General features: G+C 34.3%; 2 protein-coding genes across 5 annotated transcripts in view; one reads left to right on the top strand and one right to left on the bottom strand.

Annotated features, from left to right (window-relative positions):
* LOC144253039 (secernin-3-like) overlaps positions 1-15037 on the top strand; it is a 34053-nt gene extending 19016 nt beyond the window's left edge. For 3 of the 4 annotated variants that reach the window (XM_077794992.1, XM_077794991.1, XM_077794990.1), the window contains exons 6-8: positions 4138-4300; positions 5244-5424; positions 8244-10494. In XM_077794992.1, coding sequence (XP_077651118.1) covers positions 4138-4300; positions 5244-5424; positions 8244-8420 — 521 coding nt within the window. In that variant the 3' untranslated portion in view covers positions 8421-10494. Of the gene's footprint in view, positions 1-4137; positions 4301-5243; positions 5425-8243; positions 10495-14959 lie in introns of those variants that run through there. The other variant, XM_077794993.1, reaches the window with a different exon arrangement.
* Positions 13062-27036, bottom strand: part of LOC144253040 (lysosomal cholesterol signaling protein-like) — a 48343-nt gene continuing 34368 nt past the window's right edge. The window contains exons 11-16 of the mRNA XM_077794994.1: positions 25247-25351; positions 22229-22365; positions 20279-20374; positions 18118-18182; positions 16374-16511; positions 13062-13824 (exon numbers count right to left, since the gene is read on the bottom strand). Of these exons, the coding sequence (XP_077651120.1) occupies positions 13527-13824; positions 16374-16511; positions 18118-18182; positions 20279-20374; positions 22229-22365; positions 25247-25351 (839 nt within the window). The 3' untranslated portion in view covers positions 13062-13526. The remainder of the gene's footprint in view (positions 13825-16373; positions 16512-18117; positions 18183-20278; positions 20375-22228; positions 22366-25246; positions 25352-27036) is intronic.

Raw genomic sequence — 27036 nt, 5'->3', positions numbered from 1 at the left:
ATCATATTTTGGGTATAGACTTGCTATGAGCTTTTTCTTTTCTTTCTTTCCTTCCCTCCATTTTCCCTCCCGGAATTGAACCCAGGGGCACTCAACCACTGAGTCACATCTCCAAACCTTTTTGTATTTTATTAGAGACAGGGTCTTGCTGAGTTACTTAGGGCCTTGCTAAATTGCTAAACTCTGGGTTTGAACTTGCAATCTTCCTGTCTCAGCCTTCCATTGGGATTATAGGCATGCACCACTGCTCCCAGTGAAGCTTTTTCTTTTAATCCCCATGTTAGGGGAATGGTGTGGGGAGATTCTTGCTTTCCCTATTCTATTTATCTTTGTGAGTTACTTCATTTTAAAATTTCTTTCTGGTAAGTATTGTAAAATGTTGTGTTTATTATTTGGTGCTGGGGATTGAATCCACGGCATTGTGCATACTAAGCGTGTGCTCTACCACTGAGCTATATCTCCAGCCCCAAAACTGTAGAGTTTGGGGAGAGAGGAAAACAAACAAACAAACAAAAACTTGTGGTCAATTAACCATGTTAAGTGAAAGTTATTTAAGTCTTTAGAACTATGTTTAGCTGGGCATGGTGATGCTCGCCTGTAATCTTAGCAGTTTGGGAGACTAAGGCAGGAGGATAGGAAGTTCAAAGCCAGCTTCAGCAATGTAGCAAAACCCTGTCTTAAAATAAAAAATAAAAAGGGCTGTGGATGTGATTCAGTGATTAAGCACCCCTGGGTACAATCAAAAACAAAACCAAAAACTGATTTTAAGGAAACAATTAAATATTTCCACATAAGTTATCTGAAATACCTGATGGCAGACACTATGTTTTATTACTTAAAAAACAAACAAACTGTACTTGTTACAATATGGATATACCATGTTCATTGTTGTTATTAAGAACCTGGTACTGGGCTGGGGATGTGGCTCAAGCGGTAGTGCGCTCGCCTGGCATGCGTGCGGCCCGGGTTCGATCCTCAGCACCACATAACAACAAAGATGTTGTGTCCTCCGAGAACTAAAAAATAAATATTAAAAATTCTCTCTCTCTCTCTCTCTCTCTCTCTCTCTCTCTCTCTCTCTCTCTCCTCTCTCTCACTCTCTCTTTAAAAAAAATAACCTGGTACTATTTCTGGGTAAGAAAAAACTGATGTATTTAATAAATTGGAGGCATAATAATGGAGTGGTTAAAAGAATACTGCTACCTGTGTTGGAGTACTTGGAATTAAACTTACCTTCTTCCAGGAATAACTATAATAACTGGAGTAGTGGAAATCTCCCTGTTTAAAAACATGAATGAATACCTGAAACAGTCAGAACATGACTTTTTTTTTTTTTTTGCAGTCCTGGGAATTGAACATTTTTCAAGTATGCTAGGCTGACTATACCCCACCCCTCTTTTAATTTTGAGACAGGTTTTGCTGAGTTAACCCAGACTGGCCTCTAACTTGCAATCCTGTGTTCCAAGTAGCGGGATTATAGGTGTGCCCCATGGTACCCAGTTTCTCTTTTTCTTTCTTTCTCTCTTCAGTGCTATATATTGAACCCAGGGCTTCATTCATGCTAGGCAAGTACTCTTCCTCTGAGTTACAGAGCTAATATCGCCAGCCCCCCAAAACCTGTTTTATGAGCTAGAGAACAATATGAGAGTATTTATAATACTGTTTTTTTATGTGACATGAAAAACACCTCCTTATTACTCTGCTTTTTCAGAATTATCCTAGCAATTTTTTTAATAATCATATATTTTATTTTTAGTTGATTTAATTTTTTTTATTTCTGGAAATTCTTGAATGTTCATTTTTGCCAATGAATTTTATAATATTTTTTCAGTTTATCCCAAGAAAAGTCTCATACAAAGTCAATGACAAATAACACATGGGTAGAGTTAGACCTATTAATTGAAGAGAAAACTAAGGATGGTAATATGATCAAGTGCTTTCAAAGACAGTGACTTCAGTATTAAAGGATTAAGAGAGTGACAACCCATTATTGGATGCTGGGAAATGATGGGTTAAGAAACTTGATGTAATCCTCAAATATTTTTGTGAAAATTGTCTTTATGATCATCCTGCAGTAGTCATAAAGTATTCTCATAAAATTTTGTTGGAAAAATTATACTTCATTCTTTGTTCTAAGAATTAGCATGTTAAAATTTAAAACTAAATTGTTTTTTGTAAGTTTATACTTATATAAATTTATTTCTGTAATATTTTTATTTTACATTAAAAGTTCAATCAATCCTTTTTACTCCATTATTTACCATGAAGTTTTGATTCTCATTTTAAATGTGTTACTTTGAGTAGTAGTCTTTTCTTGTGTCAGTTTTCTTTTGATAATGAGAATTTCTTATATTCAAAGGAAAACTTTTAAGCCTATTCTGAAACTTTTTAGGAGAGATTGTCAATGACTTGTTAACTGTTGTTACTTTAGTTGAAATTGGATCATATTCATGAAGAGATATATCTCTTCATATTTATATCTCTATATAGATATACACCTCTAGTTTCTATGACAGTGCCTGGCACTTAACAGATGCCCCAAAATGTTTTTTTTTTAAATAAATGAGAACTAAATAGAGGGAAATATCATCCTTTTCTATAGGGAATGTATAATCTAATGATGGGGCTACAACAAATAAACAAAAGATTAGTAATGCTTATAGATGGAGAGGAAAAGGTCATTTCAGTTGAGCTTAATAGTAAGTTTTAATTTTCAGGAGTTTGAATTTGATTTAGGAGGAATTTGGAGTGATAAATTTTGCAGAAGAAAATTAATGATAGGTCAGAAGAAAAACAAACTATTTTTGTAGGACTGCTGTGTTAGTCAGCTTTTTAATTGCTGTGACCAAGATACTTGACAAGTACAACTTTGAGGAGGAAGTTTATTTTGGCTCACAGTTTCAGAGGTCTCAGCTGATTCCATTGCTCTGAGCTCTTGGTGAGGCATAACATCATGGTGGAAGGGCTGATGGAGGAAAACTACTCAACTCATGATGTCCAGAAAGCAGACAGAGAGGGATCAGGGACAAATACAAAGGTACACCTCTAGAGACCTAATTCCTCCAGTCATTCCCACCTGCCTATAGTTACTGCCCAACTAGTCCATTCAAATTATTAATCCATCAAGTGGCTTAATCCACTAATTAGGTTTCAACTCTTACAATCTAATCCTCTCACTGCTGAACATTTCTGCCTTCACACAGGAACTTTGGGGAAATACCTTATATCCAAACCATAATAACTATATAGGTAGGTTAGGGTTTTTTTGTTGTTGTTGTTGTTACTGTAAGGTAGTTCTGAGCCACATCTTTGACTATAAATGTGTATAGCAAGGAACAGAGCTGTCTGAAAACATCAATGACTTTAAAAAAATTTTTGTGATGCTTTCCAAATACTGAATTCTGAAACTCTGTGTAACCAGGGACATGTTATATTTACTAAAGATAGAAAATAATTTTTTCTATTTTCCTCAAAAAAAATTCTGAAAAACAATACACATTAAATATAAAAGCATAAAACAGTATAATCACATGCAATATATCATCACATACATGTTTCATCTCACACATGGACGTTTAATTTTTAAAGTAGCCCAGCAGGATTATGCACACCCAAATTCCATTAACCATAATGTGTTTTGTCATCTTCATTCTTTTTCAAGTTCTAGCCCACACTTTAATGTAAGCTTATTAATGTCAGACACAGAAATTAATATAGGAAAAATAATGTGTTGTTTTATAAAAATAATTTTTTATAATATTGGAAACTAAATACAATATTTTTATTGATTGAATGGACAGGCTCAGATAATAGGTTATTGAAATATCATCAGTTCATTACTAAATATGCCTTAAAAATTCTGTTAGTGCAATAGGATTGAATGTATTTTTATACTATTGATTGCTTTTGCTTACAAAGTTTTTACCTGTTAGAATGTTTTTGAGATTTTGCATATTTTATATTTAAAAGAAAATATCTTTCTGTGACAATGTGCTGTTGAAACAGAGTTTGTTTATAGTTGATATCTCATTTATACCAAAATCGATATCTCCTATATTGTCAGTAGAGAAAGCAGTTTGTAATTGTAAAATATATATATGCAAACATATTTAATGGATTTTAAAATTATTTCCCTAGGAAACATAACATTTGAAACAATGATGGAAATTCTCCGAGATAAACCAAGTGGCATTAATATGGAGGGAGAATTCCTGACCACTGCAAGCATGGTTTCTGTTTTACCTCAAGATTCCAACCTTCCTTGCATTCACTTCTTTACGGGGACTCCTGATCCTGAGAGGTAAAGTCACAAAATACTGTGAACTAGCAAGTGGTCATGGTATGGGGAAGAATCATAGTGTGTTGATAATTCTGTGAGACTAAATTTTTGTTACATAAATAAGACAACTTGTTGGTGGATTTTCTGGGCCAATTTTAGATTGCAATTTCCATAAATGTGTAACTGTTCTCATTTTTTATGGGAAGAAAAGGCTTATAGTTTTGTATTTACCCTTATCTGTACTCCTCTTTCCTACAAATATATTTAACATTGTCAAGAAAAGAAGGTAGATAGGTTTCTCTACTCAGATTTCAGACATTAATGACATTAGATGATTTATAAGTTAGTAAATTGAATAAGTAATGTAGTTGTGCTAGATTTACTTTTGTACATATAGAAAACACATACATATAAAACTTAAACTATCAGTAGTTCAAGTTATATCTTTAGGACTTTATTTATAGACTATCTTGATTCAAGTCATTTGTATCTCTTACCAAATTTAACACCACATTACATTTAGAAATGATTTCGTACTTGCTATCCCTTAATGTTATAGACTTTCATATTGTTAAAGATACTTCAAGAAGTTAGAGTGTGAAACCTGTGTCCCTTCATTAACACTTGTACTGATTTTCACTCCAAGTTATAATCCTCAGTCTATAACACTGAGAATTGTTCTTACCTTAGGAAATGGAAAACTGTTCATTCACTGACATGGTATATGTGCTGTGCTCTCAGTAGGTCGGTATGAATGCAGCCCTAAATTAAGCATTGCCCCTGCTATAAATGAGATCACACTGTACACTGGGATTTGGGCATAGCATAATTAATATGACAGGAACAACTTACTTATGTAGCATCATTAACAGAAACTTCTCTAAGAGAATCTTGGAAAACTTAGAATAATGCTGAATTTTTAAACATTTTGACATGTCAATTTAATTAAGTCTCTTTCTTCTAGATCAGTTTTTAAGCCTTTCATATTTGTGCCACATATTTCACAACTGTTGGATACCAGTTCACCAACATTTGAACTTGAAGATCCAGTTAAAAAGAGGCTGCACTTAAAGAGTAAGCCTGACAGAAGACACCCACTCTACCAAAACCACCAACAGGCTTTGGAAGTAATAAATAATAATGAGGTATTATTATATTATCTGTTGTATCATTAGAATAGTTTAAAGTATGATTCAATCTGAATTCTAAACATTGAAGAACCAATTTCTTTCCTTCATGTAAAAAGTAGGATTATAAATAGTATAGATGCTGCTGGAGATGATGGTGCCCGCCTGTAATCCCAGTAGCTTGGGAGGCTGAGGCAGAAGGATTGGATTTCAAAGCCAGCCTCAGTAACAGCGAGGTAATAAGCAACTCAGTGAGACTCTGTCTTTAAATACAAAATAGGGCTGGGGATGTGGCTCAGTGGTCAAGTGCCCCTGAGTTCAATCCCCGGTACCCTCTACCCCCACCCCCCAAAAAAAAAAGAAATAGTGTAGATGCTATTACTATAGTAAAGCTGTATTATTTTTACTTTTGGTTAAGAATATGTATGTTGTGACTATTTTAGAGAAATTTAGTATATTAAACATAATAATAACTAACATTTATTAAGCACTTATCATATACCATTTTATATGGATTATTTTATTTAATCTGCACAATCATTTTATGAGATAGGTACTATTGTTATCTCCATTTTACTGATAAGGAATCCAAGACTAGGAGAGAGGTTTAGTAATTAGCTTAGTATCTCACACCAAAAATTACAAAGACTCTAAAGGGCAGTAAATTTTAATCCTACAACTGCAGATGAAAATTAATTGGAAGTGATTGAAGGCCACATAGACTTAAAATAATAAGTTGTTTTTAAAAAAGATAATATATGCTTATTATTTTAAAAATGTGAACATTGTAAAGAGCAACATATCACCTGAAATCTCCAGAAATAAGCAGATGTATTTATTTTATGACATAGATTGAAACTTAATTTTATAAAATATACCTCTTCAGCCTTCCCTATCCCTTGCCTGTCCAACCCCCCCCCATAAGAATGAAATGGGGCTGGGGTTGTAGCTCAATAGTAGAGTACTTGCTTAGCATGCATTAGCATGCATGCATGAGGCCTTGGGTTTGATCCCCACCCAGCATTGCAAAAAAAAAAAAAGAAGAAGAAGAAAAGAAAGAAAGAAATAAAAAAGAAAAAAAGAAAGTACAAGTGCTGTCTAAAGGCAACTATCAATTGACAACGTGCAATGAAGGAAAAGATTAACCATCCTATATCTTTTCTTGGCTATTTTTACCACTTGCTAATTTTTCTTGCTATATAATCCTTTAACTTTTTCAAGATCTAGGCATTTACATCTGTCTACATTTAAATCAATTAAATTAATTTTCCTCCAGGCAATTACTCATTTTTGCCTGTAATATGTTTGCATAGTTATCTGCCTTTTTCCCCCCACTTCACTATTTTGCTTTTGCTTGAAGCACTTTGCCAGACTTCCTATTTGCTAAGAATTCTTAATGCTGATTCTGCTTTATTGGGGACCAGTTTGTTTTCACATCTGGTCTACAGTCTAAATACTGTTTTGTAGCTTAGTGGTGTGAAATGAGAGGCAAGTAATAGGAACCCACTTAATATGCTGACTGGGGCCCAAGTGACTGGGCCTGAGGTGTCTATCATTCCTATGTACTTAGCTTATTCTCCACACTCAGAACAGTGTGGTGAACAATGATGTGCACTCTGATTCTTTGGTCTTTGCTCAAGTCCCTTAGTGTTATGCTTCAGGAACTTCCCTTTACTCCTCCTGTGCAGTTTCCACACAGCCTTTGTTGCTCATAATTGCTCTCATGAGCTTTCACTTCTCTTTTCCCCATTATACTGCTTCTGGGAGGTGAGCTTTATAGAGTTAGTATTAAATATTTGTTAAAGTAAATTAAATTGCTGATTGGAATTACAAAGTAATTTTGGGATAAAAATGAAAAGCTCGGGGCTAGGGTTGTGACTCAGTGGTAGAGTGCTCACCTAGCATACATGAGGCACTGGGTTCGATCCTCAGCACCACATTAAAAAAAATAATATGTCTGCCTAAAACTAAAGATACATAAATAAATAAATGTTTAAAAACATTAGAAGCTGTTACTGTTTAAAAGATGTTAATTGTTGATTGACAATATAAAGTGGTGGAAAAATAATGTAATTTGAGGGTGGTATCAATAAGCTGTGTTGTAGTTCTGACTCTATAACTACTTTTTTGTTTTAGGGAGACTCAGTCCTACTGATAGTTTTAATTTACATTTCTTGATTACTAGTGAGATAGAAAATCTTCTATATTTATTGGTATAAATGTTAAATGACTTGGCTGGGTTTTTTTTCATAGCTTATTTCTTAGGTGATTTAAAAAAACATTTTTTAGTTGTTGATAGACCTTTCTTTTATTTATTTATATGTGGTGCTGAGAATTGAACCCAGTGTCTCACACATGTCAGGCAAGTTCGCTATGCTGAGCCCCAGCCCCAGCCCCTCTCAGTTGACTTTTGGGTCATTTATGTTTGTGTGTTTTGCATCAAAGAGGCAAAAAATATGAATGTTAACTTTGTTATGTGCAGGGATTTTGTTGTTGCTGTTTTAAAATATATATTTTAGTTGTTGATGGACCTTTAGTCATTTATTTGTATGCAGTGCTGAGAAATGAACCCAGTGCCTCACACATGTGAGGCAAATGTCTACCACTGAGCCACAACCCCAGCCCTTGTTGTTGTTGTTTTTGATGCTGATAATTGAACGCAGGGATTTCATTCAGTCTAAAATAGAGATTCATTCCTTCTATATTTACATATTAGGAGGGGTAACTAATCCAGAAGTAGAAACCACAGTGAACAAATCTTGTCTGTGAGGGTGGGTTGGAATTTGGATAGATTCATGTACTCATGTATGTGTATTTGTGTACTTTTCATTGTTTAGGATAAATACTGTTTAGGAACAATACTGGATAACATGAGGAAGCTGGAGAAAGAACTATTCAAAAAGATGGAGTCAGTCCTCCAAAACAAGCATCTTGATATGGATAAAATTGCTAATCTCTTTCCTCAGAGTACAAAGGATGAAATTAGAATTTATAAGGCAAATATTACTTCATAGCAATCATAGAAATGGTGGAAATCTCCCTCAAAGTCAGAATCCATTGTCTTGAGGTAAACCTACTTAGCTATTATTCTTTAATAGCATTCAAGTGATAGTTCAATTGTTAAAACTCATATAGTTTTGCTGAGATACTGACAAAGAAAACCAAACATATATCATGAGGTAGCTAGGTGTTATTCCAGGCAATTATTTCTTTTAGCCACAATAACTTTTTTTTTGTCACAATAATTAAGTACTCAGGTGCTGGGGCTGAGGCTCGGTGGTACAGCACTTCCCTCTCATGTGTGAGGCATTGGATTTGATCCTCTGCACCACATGCAAATAAATAAAATAAAAGTATTGTGTCCATCTACAACTAAAAAAAATTAAGTATTCAATTCTACATAAAGCATAAGACATTAATATGATGCATGGATTTATACTTATAATTTCGTAGAACCCTCAAATCATTTTATCAATTATTTTAAGTTTTTTTTAGTAACGGAAAAAATATGAAGTGGTGAGTTTTCTTACGCTTTAAGCAAATATTAACCAGTGCTAACATGGGAATTTTCTAGATTTACACACTAAATCTTTGTCATTGTATTAATTCTGAAAATACACTTTCATTTAAACACACTCTGTATCAAGAGTTGGCTTACCAGTGAACTTATAGCTCCAATTGTTTAGCCTTCCACTGTCTCTTAGAAACCACTATTTTGTTTTTAGTTTTCTCTGTTTTGCTTTCCCCATAATGTTGGAATCATACAGTAGGTATTCTTTCAGATTGATTTCTCTTGCTTACTAGTAACATACACTTAAGTTATTCCGTGTTTTTCATGACTTGATAACGCCTTTCTTTTTAGCCTGAATAATATCCCACTGTCTGGATGTATCACTGTCTGGATGTATCATTACTAAAGGACATTTTGGTTGCTTTTAAGTCTTGGCAATTATGAGTAAATCTACACACTGCCATATGCAGGTTTCTGTGTGGATGTAAAATTTCAACTTACATTGGGTAAATTACAAAGTGTGCAACTGCTGGGTCATATGGTAAGACCATGTTCAGTTTTTGTAAGAATTCGCCAAACTGTCTTCCAGAGTCACTACCATTTGCATCCCCACCAGCAATGTTGCACCATATCCTTCCCAGCATTTTTTATGTCAGTGTTTTAAATTTTTACCATTCTAATAGTTGTGCAGTTGTTTCTCGTATTAATTTGCAATTCCCTAGTGACATGAAATGTTGAACATCTTTTCATTGCTTATTTGCCACCTGGGTACATCTTCTTTGGTGAGGTGTCTGTTCAGATCTTTTGCCCATTTTGAAATCAGTTGTTTGTTCATTTTCTTATTGTTGAGTCTAAAACTCTTTCAAAGACATTGTTCTTGGGTTAAAGTCTCTTAACAAATACCACCAAGAGCCTGCTAATTAATCTGTCCTCTGTCTTTATCTTATTACACGTTCACCATTGTTTTTTATGTTTCACCTATGCTGCCCTTTCAAGTCTTGGAATGTGCCCAGTTCCTTCCTCATGGAACATTCATTCCGTGTTCTCACCTTTTGTAGTTCTTTTAATGGTTTTGCCAAGACAGGAATTCCTTAAGGAAGTTTTCCTCAAACCACAAGGTCAGGTCTCTCTTAAATACTCTTGGAGCCACACGCTATCCTGATCACAAATTAATTATACATTAAACATTTGCACAGAACTTTAAACACAGTAGAACTAAGCTCTATGAAACTAGGAATCATATTTGTTCTTACTGTTGTATGTGCAGTGTTCAGTATTGTGTCTGGCATGTAATAAATGCTTATTAATAGATATTTGCAAAATGAATATTCAGATACTGACAGGAAAAATTTATACAGTCCTCTGCCTATAAAAAGCAAGGTTGCAGAAATTATCTAGATAATTTATCTATACAACTTGTTAGCTTTTGATAAGTTTCAAATCAAGCTGTTGCTTCTTTCCATATTAGAAATGGGAATATATCCCCATATGAAAGCAAGGATAATTGGGGCTGGAGCCATGGCTCAGTGGTAGAGGACTTGCCTCACACGTGTGAGGCACTAGGTTCAATCCTCAGCACCACATAAAAATAAATATATTGTGTCTATCTACAACAAAATGTTTAAAAACACAAGGATTATTAATGTATTATTAATGTATGTAATTATTAGTGTAAATTAATATAATATAGCTTGACTTTTACTGTATAAATGCAATTGGGCTGTGAGTACTTGTGGGGGTGATTAATGCCTTGGGATATATTGTAAAAAATTTAAGGTTTTATTAAATTTTATCTATTGTAAGAGTAAAAAATATAGTTGCTGAATTAAGCTTTTTATTAGGTCAACCCTTAAATTATGTTATAAACCAAGGGAGTCATCTAATAAATTGAGTACTTTACAGAAAGCTACATTGTTTGATCTTGATGAAAATATCAGTTTATATATTTATTGTTAAAAAAAGAATGTTGTCCTAGAAATAATATGTAGCCTAGAATTTTGGAAAGTTAGTTCCTTCTTGTAAAATTTTCCAAAAACAGTTCTACATAGTGAATTTTTCTCTTTTGCATAACTTTTGGGTCACTAATCATTATTCTCCAAGTACCAAAATATACTTTATCTTATTCTAAAAATATTAAAAGCAAAGCACAAGTTAGGCATGGACTTGTTCATTGAGAGTTAAGATAACAATAGACTATGCTGAAGATTAGTAAAAAGGGGTAGATTTTAATCAAAATTGTACCAGATAATTTTCTCAGCTGTGACTCTACATATGAAAAATCATGAGATGTGGCTCAGCAGTAGAGTGCTTGCCTAGCATGTGCAAGGCGCTGGGTTTGATCCTCAGAACCACATAAAAATAAATAAAATAAAGGTATTGTGTCCAACCACAACTAAAAATAATATTTAAGAAAAATCATGAAATGTATGTAAGGCACTCTTAATTTCATATTAACTCACTCATAAAAGGTGTTTAGTGAATTCATAATTGGGGAAGTTCCTATGCACAGGACCTAATGGGTCATGAAGAAAGGGACAGTCTTAAGAAACTCATTTAAGAAAACATTAAGAACTTAGATTAAAGACCCGTTTGATAGTATCTGTATCATTGCAGTTGCCCAAAGAAAAGATGACAGCAGTGAAAGTTAAAATAGGTAGTTTATTGAGAAACTTGCTTTGTCAGTGAGAAAGTAACAGTTACAAATATTTTCATTTAATAAAATTAACATATCCTTAATCTAAAAACATCTCTTAAAATCCTTTATCTGAAACTGCAGATCATTCTGATCTAGGATTTTCTTTTAGTGTCTCCCATGGAAAAAGAGGTTGCAGAATCCTTTTGTGCAAATAACAGAACATATGCAGTATGACTTATTTGTATGACTTGTTCATAAATAAAAAATTTCTCCACTTGAGTTTGAGTTGCCTGCATGCATGTGAGTTACATCTCTATTGGAACAGCAGTGAGGCTTTATGCTTACTCCTGAGCATTCAAAGAGTATTAACGTGGTCATATTTTTTTAGAAAAAGTTCCCCCACAAGACAGTTCTGTTTAAAAACACGCCCATTCTCTAATGATAGCTTGAAATTTGTATAGGTTAATGGTATACTAAAGTAAAATTTACTTGTTAAATACACTAGGCTTCCATGCAGGTTTTTAAAAAATTTATATATCTGTTGCATTAAAAGGGCAATAATTTTCTAAATGGCTTTATATAGAAAACACTAAACATGAGATAAACATTTCAACATATTTTAAGTAAGTTAAACTGACACCTAATAATTAAGTAGATGTTCAAAAATCATGTGAATAACTCCCTTTAATTTTCTGAAGATGAACTTTATCTGTTATGGTCTGAATGTTTGCATCCCCTCAAATTCATATGTTAAAATGTAATCCCCAGTGGGATAGTACTGGGAGGTGACTAGGTCGTGAGGGTAGAGCCCTCATGAATGGCATCAGTCCCTTTCTCAGGGCTGAAGAGACAAGAGTTTTTCCCTTCTACCATGTGAGGTCACAGCAAAAGGGCACCAGCTGTAAACCAGAAATCAGGCCTTCACCAGACACTGAGCCTGCCCATGTCTTAAATCTTAGACTACACAGCCTCCAGACTTATAAGAAATAAGTTTCTGTTGTTTATAAGCTATCCAGTTTGTGGTGTTTTGTTATAGCTGCCTTAATGGACTAAGATAGCAACATTTAGTAATTTAAAAATTTAAAAAACATATTTTTTTTTTAATACATAGAATTCATAGACTGAATTCTAAAGGTAGTCATAGGGTGCTATGTCTAGAAGTTTTAACTCTTGACTTGGCCTATATATATGGTCCTTTTTATTCACTGCAGGGAGAAAAGTAGTAGGGTTATTATTCTGTACTATGTTGCTTTGTGCAAATAATAAGTGATACATCACATGACAATAATTTTTTAATATTTAAATAAATATGCACAAATTACTATCTGTAGCACAAAAGTTAGAGATTGGATTTTGATGATAATATTTATGGAGGTTTTTATTCCTTTCCTAATGACATAGATTAGTACTTTGGTTATAAGAGCAAGAAGAGACAAGCCTATTTAAAAAAAAAAGGCAGTGATTCTAATTTGTTAATGAGTTTTTTCGAAGAAATGGACGGGGGCTGGGAGGAATAAGAACCTCTTATTAGATTCAGTAAAATTATTTTTTTTAGGAAGTGCCATTAATAAATGTAAAGTTACCATAATTTTATGTCCATTTCACCAGCAGAACATCTGTCAAATTTGGCAATTAAAAGGAATTGTCAACTGGATATTGATTTTGAAGTTATAGCAAACAGTTGCAGGAAGAAATCATTTTATAATGTTGCCACATTAGTATTATTTATAGTAATTATTATATTCACTATCAGAACTTTTCCTTTTGTTTCTTTCTTTTTCCTAGGTCACTTTCCTATGTGTTTTCCATACTAAAACCACAGTGTTAGCACGGGGCGGGGGGAATGCATCTTGTCAGATTTTACAGAAGTGGCAACTAAGGCTCAGAGAGGGTCTAACTTTCCCAAGATCACACAGATAAATACTGGATCTGGGACTAGAATATGATTCCATGGAGGATTCTCTCCTTTATCATTTAGGACTTAGGAGAAAGTGAAGATGGGGGTGAATGCTCAATTTCTTTATAGCTTTCCTGTTGGGGGCTGTCTGCATTAATAGCAGAAGTCTGTTCAGGACTCTTTTGAAGAAATCTGTAAAACAAGTACTCATCCCGAAATTCATATTCATTGGTAATATGTTGGATGACTCCCCCTTGCACCAGTCTGTCTCCATATATCACAGCTTCACCACGGTCAGAGGCAAGGCCAACTTCAATTAGCCAGTTCACCTGGTCACAGCCACAGAAGGTCCCAGCAGAAGTCTTTGCACCACACCTGTATGTCAAAGGAATGATTCACCCATATGTTCTGTAAACCTGGTATCAGCACTGCATGGTAGAGGACAAGCAAGGAAAAAATAGAAGGAAACAAGGGAAGACGGCACGATAGTTAAAAGCATGGCAGGAATGAAACTGTTCTGAATATAAAGGAATTGTTAACTTTCCTGACCCCAGAAAGACTCCTGGAGAAAAATAAAATATGCCAATAATGCTTGTGAAAACAGAAACGCTTCAACAACAAAAAATGGACATAGGTAATGTCTGAATATTAAATATATTATAATTTCTTATATTCTTATTTGTGCTAAGTAATTTTAATTGTCTCAGGAACATTACATATTTTTTGTAAGCTCTTAAGAAGTGACTATTTTTATTAAACTACTCAAATCAAACTTTATTATCGTGCCCACAAGTAGTGTTTCTTTCCATCAGCAACCAAGACAACCTCACTTTTGTGTTTGTCAGGATTTGCTTCATTAAAGAGCAAGGAAAGAATAAGTGAGATCTGTCTTGCTACAAATCTTAAGATTTTTTAAAATGTGCTTTATAAATCTACTTCTTGATCACTTAAATTTTGTCTTCTTAATGCAAATATGAGGTCCTTCAAATGTGTTCAAATAAACAAGGAAAAGAGAAATGAAAAAAAAAACCCAACCAAACCCAATTACATAAATTCTGTACAAATATGCAATAGACAACAAAAATCTGTCCACAAGCATCAGTCAAGCTGTAAAACCTAAAGTGCTTGACAATGAGAAATAGCGAATGAAGACTGAGATGAAATGAGAAACAGGTGACAAGAATTTAAAAACATTTTATCATAAATAAAATATATGTGTATCATATAAGAATTATAAAAAAGGTTAATAAACGAAAATGTTTCTCAAGTATGTAAAAATCACAGTATGTTTTGTTTTGAGGTGCTGGGGATGTCACCCAGGGCCTTCATGCTTGTTAGGCAAGCACTCCACCGCTGAACTACATCCCCAACCCCAGATTACAATATTTTAACTTAGTAATAAGAACTCTTAACTTAATTCTTTGCAACTGCAAACATCATTTTGACAGAAGCCTGAATGTTACAACCCCTGTCTGAGCCTTCTTCCTGTTTGTTGGCTTTTAATTTATAGTCCTAATGCCTTCTGTCCCAGACACCAATTGAATAGTTTCTTGAAGACTGTGATCAGGCAGCTGTAACAAAAGCCCATGGAGATGTACAGAGTGTCAGAGAATGTGATGCTGTACAGGCAGTAGAGCCTGGAAAGGGACAGGGAACAGGCCAGAACACTACCAGCTGGTGCCCATTCAACCATCTGGGACCAAGGCAGCCTGGCAGCCCTGCAAATGGTAAGAGCTACACTTCCCGACAGTTGGCAATCACAACAGGCCTGACAGAGATAACAACAGAGTTTTCTTTTTTAATTTTGAAAAGCAGTTGAAAAACAAGTTGTTGATGCGGATAATATCTTGAAATAATTGTGCTCAGCCCTTTAAGGGTAGAACATTAGCTTTTCTCCATAGTTTACCATTAGGCTAGGCATATCACAGACATTTTGTCACCTAATTCAAACAATATTGAGAGTCGGATTTTTAAAGAAAAGGAAAACTAAGGCTAGAGAATTGAACCTGCCTATTGTCACACAGCCAAGAAACTTCAATTCAGGAGTTGAATTCTAGTATTAACCTACACCCAAATGCTTCCCCTTTCCACCATCTAACCTAGGCTACCTTCTGATTATAATGGCATGTATATTAAATATAGTGGCATAATAGGTGCAAATAAACTCTCCTATATAATTTTCCGTTATACACATGTTACTTTCCTTATGTTTTATTTTTCTTGCATGACAACCAAAAATATTTTCACTACAAATTTGTTTATTCAAAGTTGGTCATTTCCTGCTGCAGTATATTCCATACCTTGAAGATATAATGTCATATACCAAAGGAAGATTAGGACTTGAGGTGAAATATAAGCAGCAGAATTAATTAAGAGGCAGAAATTTTATTATTATTATTATTTGTGGTACCAGAGATTGAATCTGGGGCACTTTACCCCAGAGCTACATCCTTTTTTAAAAAATTTTGAGACAGGGTCTCACTAAGTTAACATGGCTGGCCTTGAATTTGCGATCCTCCTGCCTCAGCCTCCCAAATTGCTGGGCTTACAGGAGTGTGCCACCACTCCTGCCTTCATTTTGTTTTCTTGGCAATATGAAACAATATAATAATATAACACTAGAAAATGGGAATATAAAACCATTTCTGAATCCAATGTATTTCAAAGCTTTGTGAGAGACACTAATGGCCAACATGAAGTGAATGTTAATATTCTACCACATTCGGGTTTGTTTTAAAGTTCTCACATTTTATGTAGAAATCAGAAGTTATATGATATTTTAAAATAGTAAAATCAAAGTAATATGTCTCTTTCATATGCTACTTCTTAAACTAAAAATTGACCCATAACTATTAGCCTATTAAAATCCAAAAATAGTTAATCTAAAATATAATTATTTGGATCTACAATGGCAATTTGCTTACCTTCTTTCCTTGACGATGTTACGGATACAGAGGTCACGGTGATAATGGATAAATTGTTGACAGGTCATTTTTATTTCCTCAGAAACAAGAGAATCTCTGTTTTCTGCTGTTTCTTTATTGTTCCATAGAAATTCAAGTCTGAAAACCAAATTTAAGGAGTTTATTTTTTCTTACTGGAGATTGAACCTGGAACTTTGTGAAAACCTAGGCAAATGCTCTACTGCTGAGTGACATCCTCAGTCCCCCCACCCCCCACCATTTTTTGTGGTCCTGGGGCTTGAACCCAGGGTCTTGTTACATGCAAGGCAAGCACTCTACCAAACTGAGCTATATCCCTAGCCCCTCAGCCCCTTTTTAAGAAATGTTTTTGTCTTGATACAGATTCTCACTAATATGCCCAGGCTGGCCTCAAACTTGAGGCCTCCCAGGAGCTGGGATTATAGATGTGTATTACCATGCCTGACTAAGGAGGCTATTTTTTTTTAAAAAATATTCACTTTCTTAAAGTTTTTTTTCTAAAACTTTATTTTACTTTTATTTTTATGTAGTGCTGAGGATTGAACCCAGTGCTTCACATGTGCTAGACAAGTGTTCTACCACTGAGCTACAACCCCAGCCGAAGGAGGCTATTTTTAACGAAAGAAAAGCACGGAGAGAGAATCCCTTCTGCTCTATCAAAATGGCTGTTCCAAAGCCAGTCACCAAATTTCCCATCTCATCTACAACACAACTGATTCTGCATTTAGTTTCCTTTTCACAGAAGGCTGGGTGAGTGACCTAATTATTTTATAAATCCTCTAGACATTTTTGGCTCATTTCAGTTTTTACTAAGAAATATTCCTTATACTGTATTTTTGAAACATAAAGATAACTTAGATATCAAATAGTTTACTCAATCATTTTGAAATTTTGGTATCACAGAGGAAAATACTGGGCTCTGGAGTACAGACTGGTTTTGTTTTGGCCAGCTCACACAATTGAACTGTTGAGTAGTTCACATTATGAAGCTGATAACTAAGTTCAATAACTTTCTTACTACGCTTTTCCTTCATGAAATGATTATGACCCTAACAATGAAATCTTAGTGAATAAGATGATGCTGATGCTGATGCTGAAGGAGAAGAAAGAAAGAATAAAAGATACTGTTTTGGGGCACTATTCATAGAGCAGGTAGGATGAATTCTGTTAGCACTTCTAATTTCTACTAATTTTGACTTTAAAAGCAAATGAAGTACAAAGATTTGTCCCTCTGCCTTTTCCTCCCACCTACAAGTTGCAATACTTGTTACTTTTTAAAATTCTTGATCTTAATTCAAAGAAGCCCTTTACTAAGCCAATAAAATAATTTAGAAAGAAAAATTGAGTTTTCTATAAGTTAGTTTGATAGAAGAATCCTGTTGTCAAAGGTGAAAGACAATCAAATATATTCCTTTGGGGGCACCACTTAATACTACCCTTTCTAAAGATATGTTCAAGTTTTATTTAACTTTATGTAGCTAATGGCATAGATCAAAATCAGAGTCCATCAGTTTTTGTTAAAATGCAAATTATATTGCTCCATTTATAATAGTTCTTCCAACATTTTCTCTGCAGTTATTTACAACTATGTGAATCAACAGATAACCCTTGTATGGTGTTTAGTGGTGGTCTAACAGTTTAAAGGTATAAAAATATCAGTATCTTAATATAATGGCTTTGTCATCAAATTTAGGAATATAGAGATTTATTTCAAAACTAAATTTACCTTCTTTTGAAAGGCAGGATGATTAAATGTTTGTCCAATCCAAAGATTCCAAAGGAAATAAATCCCTAGGGAAGAAAACAAAATTATTTTTTCTGAATGCAGCAATAAAATTGTAAGAGCAGGAATTAAGGAAGTCACCAAATTTAGTGCTTGAGGAGGCAAACCTATAGTGTGATTAGAGCAACATTTCAAATGGAGCATACAAAGCAGGTACTCTAAAGTTCAGTACCTGGAACCAGACATGTTTGCTGCCTCTTCCCAATCATTCTGTTCTAATTATGATGGGTGATAAAAACTAGTGCTGAGCAACCATATTCCTATGACTTCTTACTAAAGAAAAATAAAAATATTTAAGAATTATATGTCTTTGTTTTCTTGTTTTGAAAAAAAAATCTCCCACTGTGCTTAGGTATTTATTGTTTTTTTGTTGAAACTTCATAAATTACATAATTAACAAGTGCTGCAATATCCAATAATAATAACTGAACAGAATTTATGTGAAGTGGTACTGGCTAGTGGTTAGGGAAAGGGCTTGAAGGAATTGGAGTAATAAGGCAAACTGGCACCAGATATAAGCCCCAGATCAGGAAATTTAGGACTGCCTGGGAGAAAGAGAGCTCAGCTGCCATTTGTGAAGCATACTGAGGTGCAGGTTGGTGGAAGGTGGGATGGAGAAGGCAATATAACATTATATGAAGGGCCCGATTTTCTTTACCCCAAACTATAAGCAGTCAGAAGGGAATATCTTTCTCCTCCTCTCCAAGAGGAAGACTGGATGAGAGTGAGGTTTGTGTGTCTCTCACTCCCTTGAACTACTTGTGTGGGAGCATTCCTGGCACTAATTCAGTTCATGACAAAGTGCAGTGCAATGAAGCTTTCTCAGCCCCAGGACTAGGAGGGCTAAGCTTGAATTGGCTTTCTGAATGCATAATGCCACAGAAGACTGAGATTTTTCAATCTAGTATTTTATAATTCTTGGATACAAAGTCAGATCTTAATATCACAATGTAAGATATAGTTATCAAGTAGATCTTGGGAAGTTCATATTTGTTGTAATAAGCTGACACAAATAACCGAGGTAATTTGTACCTTTAGATATAACAATTTTGTTCCCACAATAATGGCAAAACAAACTGGAAATACTTCAAGAAATTAATGTTAGGAAAAATCTTGCAGGAGCATTTATTGACAAGTCTTAACTAACTCTTGGCAAATTATTTTACATTTAGTAGGCAACATACTGATTTCAAATACAATATTTTTTCAAACTGATATTCAATCTCTGGATGAGGGATGAGTATTCTCTAATTAAAAAGTAAGGGGCTGAGCTGGGGATGTGGCTCAGTGATAGAGCACTTGACTAGCATATGCAATATCCTGGGTTTGATCCCAAGCACCACCACCCCGACACCCACAGTTAATGAAAAGATCAAATTTTGAAATTTGCACCTAAAAATATTTTCCAATATGTAAAACGTATTGTTAAATATGTATTTTAATAGTGTCATGAACATAGACAATAGTACCTTTTACATCACTTTTTCATGGAATTTTAGTTTTCTATGTTTTAAACTGGGGATGATAACATCTATGTTGCAAGTATTATTGTGATGTTTAAATGAGATAATGAATATAAAATGCTTAGCAATTTTTGGCACACAAATAACTATCAAGGAAAGAAAAGTATTACCCCTGACTAAAGTTTTATTTACACACCACATGATTTTAAAGTAAAGATTTAAGTATCTGTTGTTTAAAATGTAAATGAAATAATATTTGTCCATCTAAGGGGATAAATCCTTTAAAGGAAGGTGAATTATTTTTCTCAAAGTGAGTTTTTAAGATTACAAAAAGTTTAAAAAGAACTTAGGACATCTTGTCCCTGCTTAAATTATGATTCTTTATCTCAAAACCAAAGCAAAAAAATTATTTGGTATTGCTGGTTGAAACACTCAATGTACATTCTGATGACTTTAACCAATATAAGAATTCATCTCTACTAGAAGACAGGCAGCAGCTGTCAGCTGTCATGTATACCAGCAGCTGGCAAACAAACTAAACCCTATTGATTTAGAAGAAAACAACAACATCCGCATACCCTTCTCTGCATTCAACTCATCCAGGAAGACAAAAACCCCTCAAAGTTTCAGTAAATAAGTACCTGGCCAAAGTTAAACACAGCACAGAAAAACTGTAACTCAACGTATAGTCTTCCAGGCTCTTGGTTGAATAGCCACCATAAACAACTGGAAAGATTCTATAAAGAAAAAAAAAAGAGTATTTTAAAATGAAGCCTGCTAATCATTTCTCTCCATCCAGAGCACAGTACAATAACTTTTCTACCTAATAATTAGGGGGGGGGAGAGACTAAAGGGAAAAACACTGAGAGAATACAGAGGCTTTGTCTTTCAAACAAGAGGTTTCAACTACTTCTTCTGACAGATGTCTTTCAAACAGCATCTATTCTGATCAGATTTGAAGCAAGAAGACATGAGTCATAATACAGAGACTTACATAATATACCAGGACTGCCGACTAGCCTAAGACAGGACTGATTTTAAAATTAGTTCTACACAATGAAAATAATTATATCACTAAGCAGGAATTCTTGGAAGCATTTCTTTTTTTTTTAATTTTTGTCCTTAAACAGCAGATAAAGTGTAGCTGGCTGATATCATACTATGTAACAAGCATTCTGTGTGAAAAGGGCTCGTAGGTTATATGGCCTATCTCCCACCTCTAGGCAGGTTACACTTAAACTACCTTTAAAAAATTATAATAACTAGCTGGGCCCGGTGGTGCATGCCTATAATCCCAGTGGATCAGGAGGCTGAGACAGGAGATCACAAGTTCAAGACAAGCCTCAGCAACTAAGCTAGACCCTATCTCCAAATAAAATATAAAAGGGTGGAGATGTAGAAATCATATCTGGGTTAAATCCCTCCCCCCAAAATTACAATATTCAATATTGGTGAGAGCACTTTATAAATCTATACTATCGACCCTTTGAAAAACAATTTAGTAGAATACGTCTAAAATCACAGAAATATTTATTCTCTTTGATCCAGGTTTCTCAACTTTGGGAATATATCACTAGAAAATATAATGCATGGAGATGTTTTTTAGAGTATTTTGAAAAGTTAGAAACAATTCATAAAGAAGTGGTTGAGTAAATTATATAGCTCTCTATTGTTTACTGGGGAGCCATTTAAAGTATTAATTTTGGACACTTTGAAAATGCTTGACATAAGTGAAAAACCAGGTTATAAATATATGTATTATTAGAACCATGAAAAATGTGTTAAAAATTCAAAAGCAGGGGCCAGGGGTGGTGCTCAGTGATAGAGCCTGTGCTTAGCATGTGTGATAACCCTGGGTTCAATCTCCAGCACCCCCTTCCCCACAAAAATGTTAGATGTCAGTAATTTTTTTTAAAGAGAGAGAGAGAGAGAGAGAGAGAGAGAGAGAGAGAGAGAGAGAATTTATATATATACATATATATATATATATATATTTTTTAGTTCCCGGTGGACACAACATCTTTGTTTGTATGTGGTGCTGAGGATTGAACCTGGGCCACACGCATGCCAGGCGAGCGCGCTACCGCTTGAGCCACATCCCCAGCCCCAGATGTCAGTAATTTGATGGGCATTTTTCCTCTTTTCCCTACTGCATGAAGTAGTTAGGTTGATTTCCATAATTAAATCTTATTCTTTCAAGTTAATTTATATGAGAAATATCTTGTGAGTGATAATGTAGGCATTTGTCCACTTCGGTCAGTCAAGCATGTTAGGGATAACTGGCCCTTGGACACATGATGGAGATATCTATCTGATTTTACCAAATTTACGTTCAGAGCACAGAATGAATAAGTAATTCTAATAGAATAGGCTACTGGAACACTTAGGCAACAGAGAAATATGAATGATTCTCCCCTCGCCACCAAAAAAACTAAAAAAACAAAAAACACTTAAACTAGATTAGAATTTAGATAGCCTAGCCACTCTACTCTTGAAAAGTAGCAACTAAGTTTCGGTCCCAGATGCCTAAATAAAACCTTTGCCAGACATTTAAAGAAACAGGTCCCAAACAAAACCAGAGAAACATTTACAGCAAATAGGCCAATAATGAGAAGTAAACACAGCAAGACATGTCGAGTCAGTTGCTGGTCTCCACTCTGCAGATACTGTTCTTCTTCCTGGGCTAATATGCAGCTCTGGGAGTTACAGCGACTCACACAGTGATCATCTATGAAACAGTAAGCACAACAATTTGTAATCAGAGCTTTTTATTTGAATGCATTTTAAATTTATAATGACTTCCTAAGAGAAACAACAAAAAAGCACATTCAGCTAAGAATCAGTATGTAATTTTCGATGAAATCGGGGGAAAGCTCCGTCATGTTGTTTTAGGAGTTTTAGTTGGAGAGTGTTTTTATCTGAAAAAAAACCACTAGTATGTAATATTTCCCTTTTATTCCATTCACCAATGTTTTCTATCTACATAATTTGTTATATAATTATATATTAATATATGTTTTATAATTATACATAAAATTTTAAAAGGCTAAATTAATAACTCATGTTTCACCTGCATTAAATCTTCATAGTAGTCATGAATACACTATTTTGACTAACTGTGAAATAAATTTACAATTAACTCCTGCCTTTTCTGAGTTTAAAATTTGCCTTACAAAAGGCCTTACAAGGTACCAACTAGGTCTATATGCTATGTTTTGTTCACATATGAGACCAAACTCAAATCACAAAACTGACTCTTTTCTGTCCTAAAACAGGGGTGAGGGATCTTTCAAAAGAAACTTGTTTTTCCACTTCAGCTCCACTTTGTATATGGTACTAAAGAAAAAGGAAAAATTTTTACATAATACATGCCTAGTCTAACATACAATCTTATATAAGTTAAAGATTAAAAAACAATTTTATAGCTCTTACCCTAAAAATAAAAATCTATTTCTTAAGGCCACTTTTTGGGAAAGGACACATACAACCACTAAATGTGGTCTAGCATAATAGTTAATGGTAGGGAGAAAGTTTACAGTCTTGCTAAGTAAAAAGAAAGTAGGTCACCAAACTATCTCTGTAGTATGATTCTATTTTAATAATAACTATTTGTATATATCTGCTCTAGTTTGACTCTTGAATGTCCACCAAAGACCCAGTATTAAAGGCTGTCCCTAGTCTGAGGCACTGTTGGGAGGTTGTGAAACATTTAGGAGGTAGGTAAGGCACAGTGGAAGAAAAAATATTGGGACTCCAGCCCCTCCTTTCTTTCTCTCTTTGCTTCATGGCTGCCATGAGATGAGCAGCTTCTTTGCCACATGCTCCCACCACGATGTACTGTGCTGCCTTAGGCCCAAAGCACCTGGGTCACTTGACCATGAATTGAAACCTCCTAAACTATGAGCCAAAATAAACCTTTTTTCCTTATTAAGCTGATTACCTCAGAAATTTTGTCACAGTAATAGAAAGCTAACATAATAACTTATGTGTAGAAAATTTGAGTTATATTTATATATGTGTGTATATATATTATGAAAAAACTGGTTTTAAAATATTATGTACACACATTATTAAAATGCATAAAATAAATCTTATTAGTTTTTCATTTGCCTTTTCCCACATTGTTGCCACATAGCAATCTAAATGTAATATTTATTTTGCCTTTGTGCAACAGCAGGGAATGGGGGACGAATTATATTGTAAAGCTCTAGAAATTCTCATTTGTCTATGGTTTAATTTCCTTTAGGCTTTTTTTAAAATTTCAGGCTTAGGAATGATACTAAATTACATGGTTAGATGATGTCCATATATGATGGCTTTCTTTTAATATGATTTTTACAAAACATGATCAGAAAATTTTGAAAGTCCCTATAGTATAAAAGTTTTCATGAATCAGTATTAGTAATGAAGAAAATGATAGTTAAAGAAAGACTAAGGATAATTTGAGAAGCAGAAAATGACTTTACTATGATATTGGGTAGAGAGAAAAAAATTAAGAAAGCAAACCTTGGGACATAAAGAAACACTACTTTACAAAAGAAGCACATAAATAAAAACTAAGACAATTTAACTGAATTCGAGATTGGATGTCCTATTAGAAAATTTAATGAAGGCTGATAATCTGATATTTCTTTCTATGGAAACCGAAGTTCTGCTACTATTTAAGATTCATTCCTAGCCAACAGATAGCAGACAAATATAAATGCCACCTGAATAACAACTGTTGCCAGTATTACATTTAATGAACATTTACCACGTATACCATACACAATGCTAAGTGATTTGCACCCATAATTTCTTATAATCCTCCCAACATTTATTATATAAAGACATATGCCATGGGCTGGGGTTGTAGCTCAGTGGTAGAGTGCTCGCCTTGCATGTGGAAGACACTGGGTTCGATCCTCAGCACCACATTAAAAATAAAAATAAAGGTACTGGGTCCATCTATAACTAAAAAACTTTTAAAAATGCCTTTTGCAACAATGTAATTGACAGATTCTCCATCACAAAGAGCAAAATCAACTGAAAGTGCACTGCAATTCCAATTCTATATAAATATGTTCAGTTTTAAATAATTTAAAATTCAGAAAAAAGTGATTTAGTCTCTTAGTTTACATGCCAAAAGTTTATTACTTTTAAAGTTGTTTTTCTTATTTTTAAAAGAAGTTATATTTAAAGCACAATATAATTAAGCACTATTTAATTAGTCCTGGTCATAAGGGTTAGTGATAGGGGAAAGTCTCAGCTTCTAAAATAAGAAAAAAAGCCAAAATAATAATAGCTTTTAGGGCAAATTTCTTGGGTTTATCTCTTGAGTTAAATTTATTGGAAAGTGTGTGTGCATGTGTGTGTGTGTGTGTGCGTGTATGCGTGCATGCATACACACGTGTGATACTATAAGAACTTTATCTTTTTAAAATAAATGTTTTCTCTGCACGATTATTATTCTATTCACATCTTTTTCCTATTTTATTTGAGAATCTGTTCTCAAATAGTGTTCTGTAGTATTACAGCTGCTGAAGAAATACTATGTAGAGGTTTCATGACACAGAAGGACAAGGGCTCTTCTGTTCCTTATGCCCTTCCTCATATCCCAGGGCACTTACTTTTCTCAAATGAAGGAATCACAGGCCCACTGGTGCTTGTGTTTGCTGCTGGCTCTATTGATGGGTAGCATAATTCACCATTTCCCATGGAGCAAGAGCAGCAACCTATATATAGAAAAATAATGTGAGAGTAGAGCCCAACCACAACAGAAATGGACAAGTTCAAGAAATTCCAAACAAAACCAAACCACCCAAAACCTACTCATGCTGCCTCCATGGAAATATTTTCACATGACAATTATCAAAAGTATTCAAATGTGCTGTACAATATTAACATTTTAAAAAGTGTAGGATGAATGATCATCATCTTTATATATTGTCTTCTTATATGAGAGAAGAAAAAATTTATTCATTGCTGTTTTAATTCTACTGTATTTTGGGAACTAAAAATTCACTTTCCTAAAACACAGCTTTTATTTCATCACTTTTCAAAAATACATACTAGCGTTCTTTTGGTAACTGTGGAAAATTCAAACTCAGTCTAAATGGATAGCTGCCTATGACTTGGCCTCTTTTCCTAGCCAGCTACCCATCCTAAGCAACAAAAAGCATTTCCTTCTTTCAGGAAAATTCTTCACACCCTCCACAAGTCCCATCAAGACCTAGGCTGACTCAAAAGACCTAAATATGGCATACTACAGGGACACAGCCACATCAATAATTATAGCAGCACAATTCACAATAGCTAGACTGTGGAGTCAACCTAGATGCCCTTCAATGGATGAATGATAGAAAAAATGTGGCATTTATACACGATGGAATATTACTCGGCACTAAAAAATAACAAGATCATGGCATTTGCAGGAAATAGATGGCAATTAGAGCAGATCATGCTAAGTGAAGTTAGTCAATCCCAAAAAACAAATGCTGAATGTCTTCTCTGATATAAGGGAGGTGACTCAAAATGGGGTAGGGAGGAAGAGCATGAGAAGAAAATTACCTCTAGTTAGGGAAGAGAGGTGGAAGGGAAAGGTAGGGAGAAAGGGAATTGCATATTCATTATACAGAATACAGGTATGATGATGTGAGGGAAAAAAAAAAGAATTGTGTCACATTAGATTGGGTAGAGAGAAGGGAGGGGAGGGGAGGGGAAGGGGGGAATGGAAGGACAGCAGAATAAAATAGACATTATTATTGCTGTGGGTATATAAGTGACTGCATGACCAATGTAATTCTACAACCTGTACACTTAGAAAAATGAAATTATATCCCATCTGATTCAATTGTATATGTCAAGATCATTGTACTGTCATGTGTAACTAATTAAAACAAACAAACAAACAAACAATAAAAGACCTAGGCTGATCAAATCTTCTCCTGCTTTCTAAGTTAGGCTTGAAATCACTTCTTTCAAGAATCTGTCTCCTATTAGTTTAGATGATGCAGTAAAAACAATGATATATGTTTTTCTTTCAAATATATACTGCTGAAAATCTCTTGCAGGTTTATAGGCAGGTTGGCTTATAGAAGTCACACTGAGATATCTGTTATAGAGCTGTAATTTTTTCTTCCATATAGTCATAGAACTGTACACTGTGCTCTTTATTTTATTTATTTATTTATTTTTTTATTGGTTGTTCACAACATTACAAAGCTCTTGACATATCATATTTCATACATTATATTGAAGTGGGTTATGAACTCCCAATTTTACCCCAAATGCAGATTGCAGAATCACGTCGGTTACACATCCACAATTTTACATAATGCCCAATTAATAATTGTTGTATCCACTGTGCTCTTTGAAACCTTTCACACTTACATAGACATGGTGCTCCTTGACATGAATT

This window comes from Urocitellus parryii, unplaced genomic scaffold (genome assembly GCF_045843805.1).
Source record: "Urocitellus parryii isolate mUroPar1 unplaced genomic scaffold, mUroPar1.hap1 Scaffold_87, whole genome shotgun sequence".
NCBI classification, from domain to species: domain Eukaryota; kingdom Metazoa; phylum Chordata; class Mammalia; order Rodentia; family Sciuridae; genus Urocitellus; species Urocitellus parryii.
This window is presented reverse-complemented; position numbering and strand designations above follow the sequence as displayed.